Source organism: Podarcis vaucheri (assembly GCF_965113315.1).
Source record: "Podarcis vaucheri genome assembly, chromosome: 4".
Taxonomy (NCBI): Eukaryota; Metazoa; Chordata; class Lepidosauria; order Squamata; family Lacertidae; genus Podarcis; species Podarcis vaucheri.
In genome coordinates this window covers 66,178,547-66,191,767 of record NC_138762.1, presented here as the reverse complement: position 1 = coordinate 66,191,767, position 13,221 = coordinate 66,178,547, and the positions used below count along the sequence as shown (strand labels likewise).

General features: G+C 42.4%; 1 protein-coding gene across 15 annotated transcripts in view; it reads right to left on the bottom strand.

Moving 5' to 3' along the window:
- KLHL15 (kelch like family member 15) overlaps window positions 1-13,197 on the bottom strand; it is a 29,934-nt gene extending 16,737 nt beyond the window's left edge. The window contains exons 1-5 of one of the 15 annotated variants that reach the window (XM_082220448.1): window positions 12,288-12,556; window positions 10,451-10,542; window positions 10,167-10,203; window positions 9,563-9,692; window positions 2,123-2,834 (exon numbers count right to left, since the gene is read on the bottom strand). In XM_082220448.1, coding sequence (XP_082076574.1) covers window positions 2,123-2,827 — 705 coding nt within the window. In that variant the 5' untranslated portion in view covers window positions 2,828-2,834; window positions 9,563-9,692; window positions 10,167-10,203; window positions 10,451-10,542; window positions 12,288-12,556. Of the gene's footprint in view, window positions 1-2,122; window positions 2,835-9,562; window positions 9,693-10,162; window positions 10,222-10,450; window positions 11,220-12,287; window positions 12,558-12,831 lie in introns of those variants that run through there. The other 14 variants (XM_082220447.1, XM_082220444.1, XM_082220445.1 and 11 more) reach the window with 14 other exon arrangements.
- Between the last annotated feature and the right edge of the window lie 24 nt (window positions 13,198-13,221).

The window sequence follows — 13,221 nt, the reverse complement described above, 5'->3', positions numbered from 1 at the left end:
TGGCCATCAAGAGTGAGGCTGTGGCCACCCTAATTTCCAATGTAGTAGTTTCATGGGCACGCCTCAGCAGGATCTCAGTCCTCTCTTATCATCTGAGTTCCTAGCTAATTTATCTGTGTCCTTGGCTGCCATTGTCCTTGCTGCCCTCCTGTGGCGCAATGGGTTAGTGTGTCTGGCTGTCAATCAGAAGGTTGGTGGTTCAAGTCCAACCAGGGATGGCTGTGGGCAGAATTCCTGCACTGCAGATGGTTGGACTGCACAATCTTCCGGGTCTCTTTCAACTCTACAGTTTTATGGTTCTGTGCCATCAAATCTAAACAGGCACCCAGGAGGAGGAATTAGTTTAGCCATACTATCAGACTGAAAGGTATAAAGCCTTTTAGGCCCATTCAGCTGGCAGAGCCTTCTTGAAAACAGATGGAAATGTTATCAAATGAGATAGGAGGGCTGGATACGTTTCACTTCAGAGGCTCCCTCCTCCCACCCCATATTCTTAGGAGCAGGGATCTCTAAGATATGACTTGCCTTTTTAAGAGGGCAAAATCCTTGGTAGAAAACAAGCAAGACAAAGGTGCAGAAAGTGCCTCCTCCTCCACGCTGGCTGGTAATTCCCCCTCCTCCTTATTGGAAGTCATGGCGGACACAGCGGCTTCATCCTCCTCTAATTCACCCACAGCCGATCACAAGTCCGAAAGCTTGTTGCCTGCTCTGCAGCCCCTGCCTGGCACCACCAATCTGTGGCTGCTGAGAGGAGGCTGAGGCAGAGGAATAGACTGCCTCAGCTCCCTCTCTTCTGGCCCAGCATTTTAGTGGCACCAAGATTTCCTCTTCCAGCTGCCCAGAGGTGGCCCTATACTTGCAAAGGTTAGATCACAACTTGGATTTGGAAATGGCTGCTGCAACACTACAGCCAGGAGAGGAGGAAGGCAAGGAATAGCTCTCCGCCCCCAAAACAGCAGGAAAGAGCCTATGCAGGAGTCATCACTGAGGAATCTTGAAGTCCCAACACACCACTAAAGGGAGCACTGTGCACTGTGAGGCCCTCTCTCCTGCCCAAACCTGAGGTAAGACTTAGGGCTGGGCTCTAGGCCATGGTTGAGTGGAAAAGAGGAGGCGCAAAAAAGGCCATCTGAGGGACTGGGCCCACACCGACCCCCAGGCCCTGTACCAATGTCAGATCCACCAACAAAATCCACAGTTGAGAGCTGTGCTGTCAATCACTAGATGAGGGGATGACACAAAGTTCAGTGTCTGCAGACCCTCCAAAACCTCAGCTCTCTCAGTGGACTAACTGGAAGGCAGGGGCAAGGCCAGCATCCATCTTAACTGCCTTTCCGTCAGGCCAGCCATCCCCTCCTCCACAGCCTCTGCTGGCTTCCTGGGATGAAACTCTTAGTAAACGTGAGCATACACTGAGGGAGACAGCCCACCGCCATGGGTAACCTCTGCTCCTCTGGCCTCTTCTTCCGAGGAATCAGTCAAAAAGGGGGGGGGGGGCTGTGAGCCCTCACAGATGACTCAAGACATTCTTGTCATTGAATTCTCTGTAAACTGGACTATGTTGACCAATTCTCTTTTTCCCCGCAGGGAATTGGTCAACAAAGTCAACCCTTTCCTCACAAAGGTAAGGACAGCAGCATATAACGATTACTCAACCTGCACTGCTGCAAGGCAGGAATGAAACAGGAGTCATTACCTTCCTACCATGAGGTAAAATTTGTCTAATTTGCATATGTGGAACAAGTGGGAGGGACAACAATCCGAGGATCCCCTCCCCGCTGCAGGAATATATTTTGTTTCACTGATTACAATACATGTCGTCTTGTCAATCACCTTGCTGTACTCGTTTATGAGGTTTTCTCTATCACTAACAATCAGAAAAAGCTGCAAACCTACCTTTTTCCTGGCTGTAAATCCTGCTAGTTTGCATTTGGGGGATTTTGTTTTGTTTTGTTCTAAAAGCTAGATGGCACTTGTTTCAGACATTGACGACTTCAATGTTCCATTTTCTAAAACAGTGTCTTATTTTTCCCTCCTCCTATTTCTGGAAATTTTACCTATTAACAGCATGCTGCCCTAAACGTAAAGATGAATTCTATCTATTGCTTTCAAACGCACCAACCTTTTCAAATACACTGGATGGTGTCATCAAACAAAACCTGATGTTCTGAATGATGGTGTCGGTATGCCTCCAGCGTCTTCTATCATGCCGCAGCCAAGCCTGAACAGCCTCGTAGAGCTCTATCTCTGGGAATCTGCTCAGACGATCATTATCCAAGTAAGTCATAAGCTTTTCAAAGCTCAGATAGGACAAGAAGTCAGGTCTGGCCATGAGAGGCACAAAGTTTTCTAACAAAAAGGAATCCAGCTTTTCTCTGACGCCCTCGATGTTAACACCAAAGTCATCTAAAAGTCTCATAATTTCTGCACAGTTTTCCAAGCATATTTTTGCTAATAGAAAGGAGCAGCAGAACTTCACCACCTCAATAAGCTGGACGTACATGGCAGCTTGCAGGATTTCATGAACAGTGCTCATACTCAGTTCAATGGTTCCATAGTACATGAATTGGAGAACATGGCTGAAGCCTGTCGCAGTTAGGCCTTTCAAATGGATTTTGTCCTGATCTCGCTCCCTCATATCAGCAGTGAACATAATCCTGAAATAATCACTTTGGGTGGCAAGCAATGCCTTATGAGCCTGAAACTGGTGGTCCTCAATAACAAGAGTGACGTCAAGAAGCAATCCCTCCTCATACAGTGTTCTGAACCCAGCAGAGACGCTGGTGTCATGGATGGAGGAACTAAATCCTTCCACGTCCCCTGCCATGAATCACCTGGGGAAAAATGTAAATAAAGAAATGTTATGATTTCTAAAGATTCATGAAAATGTAGAAACATATAAAATTTGTGTTTATCATGCTTTGTGAATAGTGCTAATTGCCTTTTTTTTTAAACAAATCAATAACCAATATAAGAAATTTTGCTTTGGAGAAGGGAGAAGCTGTTCATGAAAATTACTTACAGCAAAATTTCAAAACTGTAAACATTTAAGCTCTTTTGTCTCCAAACTCTTGCATTACCTATATTGGCTGAGATCTAGCATAGTGGGCAGAGTGTTAGGTTTGAACTTGGAAGACAAAACCAGTCTTGCTATTTGCAAGTGGCAAGGTAGGATAATTCTTGCTCTTACAAACGAAAGGATCCTAAAGCAGATGGAACTATACTCTTCAAAAGTGTCATTCAGAAGCTCAGCTGAGACTGCTGCAGCTTCACAATACTATGCCATGGCACAGGCAATTTGCCATGGTGGAGATCATTTTGGTGTAGCAGCCGTATTGTTCAAGTGCTGTGATATACTCAAACTGCATCTCTCCCCATGTCCTAGAAAAAACTTTAAAATGGTGACTTAAAAACACAAGCTGGTAAGCAGCAACGTTACCTGGAACAGACACTTCATGGCAACATCACAAAAAACACACAACAACAAAAAAACCTGTCTACTATCTGGATTGAAAATATGGTAAAAAAAAATAGTTCTTTAAGGGACACAACAATCTATTGCTAAAGATTTCCTTTTTGTTTCTTATAAATGTCTAGGAAGCTCTGCCTCCAGGAAGCAAGCCTATATCGGGGTGGGAAAAGGTATGCCACCATGGACAACCTTTGCTCCCCCAAACTCCCGAGCCAAAGACTTTGCTAAGAACAGCAGGCTAGCAAGCTGAGCTGTAGAAAAAATATATATTTGGCTGGTAGATATGCTCTAAATTTGAATGAATTCATGAAGACCTCTCCTAACGTAATGGCATGACAGAAAACATCTGTCGCCTAACCTGCGTGGAACAAGACAGGAGAAAATCAGAAGATTGCCTCCCACATGAGGTAGTGAGATCTAATTTGCATATTGGCCTGCCTAGTGGAGCAAGTGAGAGGGACAATCCATTCCAGGATCCCCTCCTCCCTGAAGGAAAAAATGAAATTTACCATGCTTTTTGCAATGTGGACTTTTAACATATTTAACATATCCTGCAATGCAGGATTTTAGCATGTGTCAACCAGGCAATTTCCACGGCATAGCCTGTACACAGACATGGTATAATCTGCCATGGAAAATCTTTGCACAGGCAGATAATCCATCTTGTAAGCAGCATGACATGTTATGGGCCCCATCAGAAAAAGTGATAGCTTTAGCATGCTAATTTGTTCTGCAACACCAAGTTAAGCATGTCAAATGTTGGAAGAACTCCTCTACTTTTAACACATATGCAGATCACTGAGAATATGTACTGCTAACAGACAATCAATTTAGAAAGCTTAAATTCACTGTGTTTTAAAAACAATGTTGGCAAGTTCTCCAAGTTCTTCCAAGGTTGCCAGCACTTACTCAAATAAAAATTCAAAAGGCAAGCAGTGTAGTAAAGAATCGCATTTTTTAAACAGAAGTGGGCACCTTTGAATTCAAATTCAGAAAGTTGTAACTTATGTTGTAAAACCTTACATGGACTGGTTCTTACCTTCATATCGTTAAACACAGTAGTATAGCAAAATAATAATAACACTTAATATTTCTGTAAGACTACATCATCATTCCCCAATGACAACCTTCAAGCACAGTTGTTCTTAGAATCTTTGTCCTTAATTTTATTTACTCCTTGTTAGCAATGCCTGCATATCACAATAAGTCAGGGTTGCTAGCTTATTTATTGGGAACAAAGAGCATATTACCCATTCATTCCTGCTTCACACCACCTCTAGTGTGAGCAGGAGATACAAGACACAAAGTCTCAATTTCCATGACATTCAAACTCAGAATCCTGATTTGTTGCTCCCTTACATGCCAGAATTACAACCTGGCCTGAAACCATGGTTTGTATTGGTTTATGAATCATGGCTCTTTACAGAGAGCAACAAACAATGATCCCAAGTGACTATCACAGTGGCCAAGCTTAACTGCAGCTTTCTAATTTGTTTCTTGCACTGGGAGAAAAGTGAAGTGGAAGCCATCAACAGAGTATAGAAGCACACTGTTGTTCATTCCTAATATACCATAATAGGCCAGTAACTCTGCCTAATCACTGTAGTGTGTGAATGCAGCCATTGTGTCTTCACTGTTCTCAATAAGCCACGTATGTTTAGTAACAGCAAAAGTACAATAGGATTGCTACCGCAATCAACAGCAGTTGCTATGCCCAACAGTCTCAAACCCTACACCACCTACACCTTTAATTTTCTTATCGGATAAGAAAACCAATCCACATTTTTCAGCTCTTATTTTATAATGCGCCAGGGGTGGGGAACCTATAGCCTGTCAGATATTGTTAGCCTACAATCCTATCACCCCTGACCATTGGCCATGCTGTCTAACAGAGGGCAAAAATTTAGCTATCTTTATATTATGCAATGAAATTTTACCCTTTTACAATCTTCTATATTTATATGTGCTTCAGCACCACATAATACTAAACTTGTACTAAAATTAGATATCAGGTATTAACTGATCTGTTAAGGTGAGAAACTGCTCATTTTGGGGTAGAAACAAGAAGTGCAAGTCATATATACAGAGTGAATCACGTCTATCAAAGGAAAGGGCCAATCTGAATTTGGTGTAATTTGGATGTGGCAATCATTTCTGGAATGACCATTTAAGCAACTGGTATTATTTAGAAAGGCTTTTATGTTTTGGCCCTAACATTTAACCTGAAATATCAACTGATACTTAGTTACACTGATGTAAACCATTCAAATATTATGAAAAAGGAATCTGAATTGGCTCACTATTCTAGAAGCACTACTGCTTAAGAATGAACATCAGGAAAATCGACAAAAAATGTGGTTGACATTTCACACTTCACAGAATCAGAATGTTTGCCCTTTACCCAAACTGAGTCTTCTACCGCTGCTCTTTCTCTATCATTGATTTTGCATACAATGAATTTTGTGAAAGTGACAACTAAGCATCTGAATCTGCATAGGCACCTGCTATTTCATGTGCTTTTGCAGACAACTTAGAAGTCAATGTTAGCTACATTTGGTGTAAGAGTAGGGAAACTGTGACCTTCTGAATGTTTTGTACTACAACTCCCATCAGCATCAGCCAACATGGCACACAGCCAGGAATTTTGGGAGTTGGAGACCAGAAACCTCTGGAGGGCTACAGATTCCCCACCCCCAGTACAGAGAAAACCACAGCATAATGAGTTTATATATGTAATTTCTCAGAAAAACAGTAGTTTACAGTGTTCTAGGTGGCTACTAGGATGGGTTGGATAAATGTTTTAGTAAATAAAGGGGTAACCAAGACTCTTGGCCAGTCACAGTATGTCACTGATAAAATCTAGAGTAACTGTTTTCTACTTTCTGGCGAATTAGAAAAGGATGCTGCTTCCAAACACAAGGAACAGAGAGAAGAAGAAGAAGAAGAAGAAGAAGAAGAAGAAGAAGAAGAGGAGGAGGAGGAGTTTGGATTTGATATCCCGCCTTTCACTCCCTTTAAGGAGTCTCGAAGCGGCTAACATTCTCCTTTCCCTTCCTCCCCCACAACAAACACTCTGTGAGGTGAGTGGGACTGAGAGACTTCAGAGAAGTGTGACTAGCCCAAGGTCATCCAGCAGCTGCATGTGGAGGAGCGGAGACACGAACCCTGTTCCCCAGGTTATGAGACTACCGCTCTTAATCACTACACCACACTTGCTATTATGAAGAGTGAAGTTCAGATGAACAATGACTAGTTGAAAGAAGATTACCGAAAGACTTATTCATAGTTAAATGTGTCTCATTTTCTGCAGAAACCTAACATTGATCACAATGATTTCTGATGTTCTGATGATTCATTTGGTATGAATACTTGTTACATAGAATAAACCAGGCCACAACAGGTTGAACTGATGTTATATAGGATGCAAATCACAAAAATAACCTGGAGGAATGTGTGTGAAGAAAGATACAGATGTGAGACTCAGAGTTACTCCCTCAATACAACTGCTAACCAAGAGTTACAGCTTCTTAAAAGTTACAGCTTCTTACAAGTTAATGCAAGTAGGATTAAGATAGTAACCCTAATGTCATTTACCTAAGAGTAAGACTCATTGAATTAAATAGGACTTACTTCTGAGTAGTGTTCAAAACTCCCATTGCACATTTTGCAACAAGGAATTTCATTAGTGGCAGCAGTTTCTGAGCTCTGGGCGCAGTACAGCACCAAAAATTTCAGATTAAAACTGTAGAGTAGAAGGAAAGGAGGACCTTTTTCTGCCTCCCCACTTCCAGCTACTCTCTGAAGACTGGAGAAGAGACCCTCTTAAGAATATTAGAGGGGTGAGCAGGGGAAGGACTAAACCATGTGAAAAATGAACATAATATTTTAGCTGAAGTTCATTCATTTTCAGCTTTGTATTCTTGTTATAAAAAAGTGTGCCTAGACATTCCGCTGTTGCACCCATAACCTAGGTTTAAGGTGCCATTCAGCTCCTAACTTTCATATCTCAGTTTCTAAAACTGCTTCTGAGTAGGCATGGTTAGGAATACGCCTCTTTTTTAAAAAAAAACCTTTCTTGAGGAGACAATCTGGAACAAACAAGCATCTCCTGAGGGGCAACAGTTAATTTGACACAAGTACCATTGCTCCACACAACCAAAAAGAGGAATCAAGGATAATGCTATAAAAAAGATGACACCGCCACTGATAGGTGCTCAGTGATTCTGATCAAAAATGTTTAATTAAGCTGTCAGTCTGAGACATTAATGAAGGCCAAAGCATTGCCACTCATTAAGGTAACTGAAGTACATTATACTGTGATGTACAACCACAACAGTGAGTGCACATACAGTGACTGAAGAGAGATATTTCACGGAATATATAATGAACACATTCTACTAATGGCAGATGGCTTGCAAAATCATACCATCTACCAGACTGTTCATGTATGAAAACAATCATTGGTAAATAAACAAAGATTTCAACCTCCATAACCATGGGGTTGGAATCAAAGCTGCCATGGTATGCAAACTACACTACATTATTCTTCATTTCTTGCCTACAATCAGATGTAAGGCAGAATGTTCAGTAAATTGTTCTTGTTTCAGAAAAAATAATTGCACTGCACATATCTGTGTACATGTAAATGCCACTAATGAAATTATAGCATTAACCAATTTACAAAGCAAAATATATGCATAATAAAAAGCAGTAGTTAAGGGTGAAGTTTGGGTTGCTCATTTTATTTCTCACGTCTACATTTTGTGATTTCCATAAGAAGCTTCTAGAAACAACTATTTTTTAAAATGACAATCACTGCCAAACAAGACAGATTTGGATTGGTCCTATATTCTATTTTGATCAGCTACAAAACTTTACATTTGAGCAAATTTTCACACTTCTACTATGAAAGGAGCAATACTTTGATACTATAATATTTACATTGCTGATTTAATAGTATATTATTAAGGACTAAAGTTAAGGTATTAGGATCTCAAACTAAATAAACAAGCAGACAGGTGGTATCTCTGAAAGCTACATTAAATTGATACTAACAGAAGACAACACAGTTCTGAATAGAGCCAACTGAAAACCCATGGGCTCTACAAATTATTGTACAAAAAGATTTATCCTATGCACCATAAACTTTTAATTTTTTTATATAATTAGGAGTTTCTTCCATATTTCAACGATTTCCTATACTGTATTCAACTTTCATCTTAGTATTTGTGCAAATTTGTAATGTGGCTAGAGACTCAACACTGTAAACAGTGCTGGATTTTGCCCAGTAAGAGCCACACTTAAATTTCAACACAGCCTTCGATAGTTGAGGCCTGAGTTTCAGAAAGTACTACTATATTTTAGAGGCACTCTGTGAACAAAGTTAAAAAATTAACCTAATATTTATACAACAAGGCTTGTAAGGTTATCTTTCAGCAGCACTAGACACCTTGCTGCTACATTTAAATCAGGGCCGCACAATTTAATTGGTCTATTATATTATTAAACTTTAGAACTTTTCATTGACTAAGGTGTTCCTGAGTAATTGAGAAATACATATATTCATGCTAATTATTTTAATATGAGTAGTTAAAAAAATGACTTATGGCAAGTGTTATCTCAAAAAGACCACTGCTCTTTCTCTTACATTCAAAAAGGAATATTTCTTCTAAGGCAGTGCTTGTTGTAACAAGCACACACCATCTCAAAACAAAGAGCTTCTTTTCTTCAAGAACTATTTGAAGATTTCTTCACTCGTAAAGCATCCAACTTTTACAAACAAGTGTTCAAACCAAAGATGAAGGCAAATAGTTTTTGGAGACTATAAAATCCCATAAAATTTTTACATATCAAGCCTCAAATGTATCAAAATTGTGCAGAATCGTGGCAAATTACTGTGTACCCTGGTGACTCTGATACACCTGGTACAGAACGAAAACACTACGGCGTAATATTTACTAAGATAAACGGTCAAACACTTTACTATCTCGAGCACAAAGTGAAGTATTAAAGGAGGGGCTGCATGCAACCAAAGATCAAAACATGGATATAGATTAATGGAGAAGAAGTGTATGACACTGTTATCCCTACCATGTGCATTTTAAGCACAGAAGACTTCAGTGCGCTGTGTTCCTGGAAGCATCACTAGCATGCTCACATACACAAAGGCCAGGGCATATATCAATCTTCTTCCCCACCCTGTTCATCATGGGTGACTTTTCTGAGGAATTAGAAAGAGGAAAGACAGCTTCATCATACCGCCCTCTTTTAGAGAAACAAAGACACCTGAGAGGGCAAGATGCTCAACTGAAACCCAGAGGCATTACACAACTATCCAATTAGCAGCAGGAACAACTGAAAAACCCTTGAACCTCTGATACTAGGATGATGCTACCATGAAAACCTCCAGTTCCATCACAGCCACTACCTTTACTCCCCCCCCCAGAAAAAGCCTTACACCCAAAAGCAGCTGTCCTTCAAAAGCTGGAGATGGGAAGTATATTGAAGTACCTCAACTGATGTGCCCTAAACATGGTGGAGGGCAAGCCAGAAAAAAAGGGAAAATACTATATCTCAGGGAGGAGAGGAGCGGGAGTGACTTTGACCTAACTGGGTCTAGAAAAAGAGCAGCAAACATCATGAACACATACGGGGGGGTGGGGGGGGCGGCTGGTCCTCGGGCAGCTTCACCTACCTCTCAGCAGCACTGAAGACAGCTCTTCCCGCTGAACCTGCGGAGAGGGGGGTCTCTGGGTGACATAAAGACAGAGGAGAGCCTCACAGGGGGGCTGAAGTGGGGTTACACCGAGACCGAGGTATCGCGCCCGGGCCCCTTCCTCGCCTGCCGGGGCTGAGGCTGCGCGAGCGAGCGAGGCCTCTTTCGGCGGCACCGTCCAGGCACCGGCTTTCGCCGGCCCCTGCCTCGCCCGCCCCCTCCCAGAGCCCCTGCCTCTCCCCTTCCCTCTCACACTTGTTTACCTTCTTCACTGCCTAGCACAGCCACAGTCGCCATCTTCCCCCAACGACAAGCACCCCGCACCGGCCGTCACTTCCGCCGCCGCCGCCACCACCTGTGGGAGAGGCAGAGGGACACGCACAGGAGGAACCTCCATCAAGGCGGAGTGGGATGCTCAGGCCGCCGCCGCCTCCTTCGCCTTCCCAAGGCGCGCTCCCCGGCCGGCTCTCGCAGGACCGCCCCATTCGCCGGTGCTGCCGCTGCCTCACAAAAGCCGCCAACCCCACACGCAACACTGGCCCCTCCTCGCGCAGCGCCCCGCACCAAGAGCCGCCTCCCGGCGGAGCTCCGGCCGCCGCGCCGCTGCCCCGTTCAGCCGGGCCGAAATGCAGCCTCCCGCACGGTCGCTCCCCGGGCCCTTAAACGGGGCTCCTCAGGACCCGACTCCGCCGCCGCCGCCGGGTGGGCTTTCCTCCTCCCCTCCTGTTCTCACACGTTATCAACTTCCACCATCGTTTATTAAATGCCTTCGTCTTGAGAATCACAGGGCGGTTAACAGCAGAAAAGTCGAAACATGACATCGTTTGGTTTCGTTATTTTCCATTTCCCAGCACACAGGACGTGCATTGACCTAGTTAAGAAGTTCTCTCCCTCCCTCCCTGAGCACGTATATTCAGTGCTGTGCACTTCAGGAGGGGCACTGCCAACTCGAGTTATCATTGTGTAATACCAACATAGCAGTCTGCAGCCCTCTTCCTGCTTGCACGGGAACGAAACGTTTCTAACTAAACGCACGTTAAGATTGCTCTGTATATAGCAGTTTAATTTTCATGACTTCCTCCCAAAGACTCCTGGGAACTGTAGTTTGGTGAGAATCCTGAAGCGGTATCTATTCATTTTGCACTTCTGCAAGCAATTAAGAACGCATCTTTCCATAGCATAGTTAGTTGATGGTCTCTGGTGTATATATACAAATTCTAAGCCACTTTGATGTTTATTATGATATAAATATTTTAATAAATAACTGAGCTTCATGGCTGCTACAGCATACTTGCATACCATGGCAGAGTAACTGTCCACTTGGGAAAGCGTATACCGTATTTTTCGCTCTATAAGACGCACCAGACCACCAGATGCACCTAGTTTTTGGAGGAGGAAAACAAGAAAAAAAATATTCTGAATCTCAGAAGCCAGAACAGCAAGAAGGATCGCTGCGCAGTGAAAGCAGCAATCCCTCTTGCTGTTCTGGCTTCTGGGATAGCTGCACAGCCTGCATTCGCTCCATAAGATGCACAGACATTTCCCCTCCCTTTTTCGGAGGGAAAAAGTGAGTCTTATAGAGCAAAAAATACGGTACATAACAAACATTAAGCCTGTGGTACAGATTTGCCTTTAAGATTACCTACTATGATAATGATATAAGCCTCCTATGACTCTCAGTGACTTAAGAGTAGTCATCTTGGACCAAATGAATTTAAAGGGAGACGGCAGCACAAAACCAATCATTATAATACATCAATAGTTCAAAGCTGTCACTTGTAGATTCCACAGAAACAAATGGATTTGTGCTCATTATACCAGTTAATTGGTTTATCAGTGCCAGGATTTGTGCTAGCAACAATTTTTCTACATTTCATTTCCAGCTGACATCTTTCGTTTTCCCTTCTCCAAAATTATATGCATTTATACTCAGAATATGCATCTGAAGAAGGAGACTGTTGTTGGTCCCACCCAATGGATTCGCTGTTGCTAAATATTCCAGATCAATTGTTCATATTGCTAAATGCATATCCTTCCCTAAGGAGAAAAGCTGGGATGGGGAAGAAGTGGCTCATATCTTTAAAAGAAATTCATACTCACATGTATACATAAAATGTACTCCAATTAATAGCTAAACTGATTAAACAGGTGGGGTGTACACTGCTGCTATACTGTATGACACCAGTATGGGCAAGTAAGATGGACAATGAGGCTTGCTGGGATCCTATCAGAAATGACCTGCCTCACAAAGTAAAAGGAGAGCGGATTATTTGCTAGGAGAGGGAGGCTAAAAAGGCTGATAGCTAAAAAAAGTGCTTCTTATTGGCTCTCTTTCCCTGAGCATGGGAGTGCCTGTCCATCTTTTCTAGAGAAACATTATATTCTGGATTTAAATCTGAGACCTTGGTTATCATGTTTCACATAGGAAAAATGGAAGCTTACGCTGTTTTGGTGGGGTTGAACACTCATTTCCAGTATAATTAGCTATATCCAAACCATTATTATTATTAGGCCATGTAAACTCTGTATACTAGAACGGTGGCACTTTTTCTGGCAGACCAGAGTCCATATTGTCTTCCCTGTAAAGAAAGTGAGAGCTTGGTTAAAGACGTTATGTTCATTTTTTAAAAAGTAATTTCCTTACCTTGGTCCATGTGCCCCACCTGCTCCTAAACATATGAAGGAGGGATGAAGGTTTTTTGTTTATAAATGCAAGCATATACAGCATATCATTAACTTCTGATATTTTATTTCCTACTGTATATTTTATTGTTGCATGTTCTGTATATATTTTTCAAAATTACCATCAATAAAAAAATAAGTAAAAAGGAAAAGTAGGATTTCCTCTTGTATTCAGCTGTACTGCAACAGAATGTTGAACGCTCTCAGAAGACCTACGTAAGATCCTTCAAAGGCGGCTCTTAAAACGGAACCGCGCTGAACCAACCATTCCAGTCCCTTTCTTATTCAGTCACAACCCGCAACAATCCCCCTCCGCGCGCCCTTCTCCACATTCCGGCCCCGCCCACTAGGC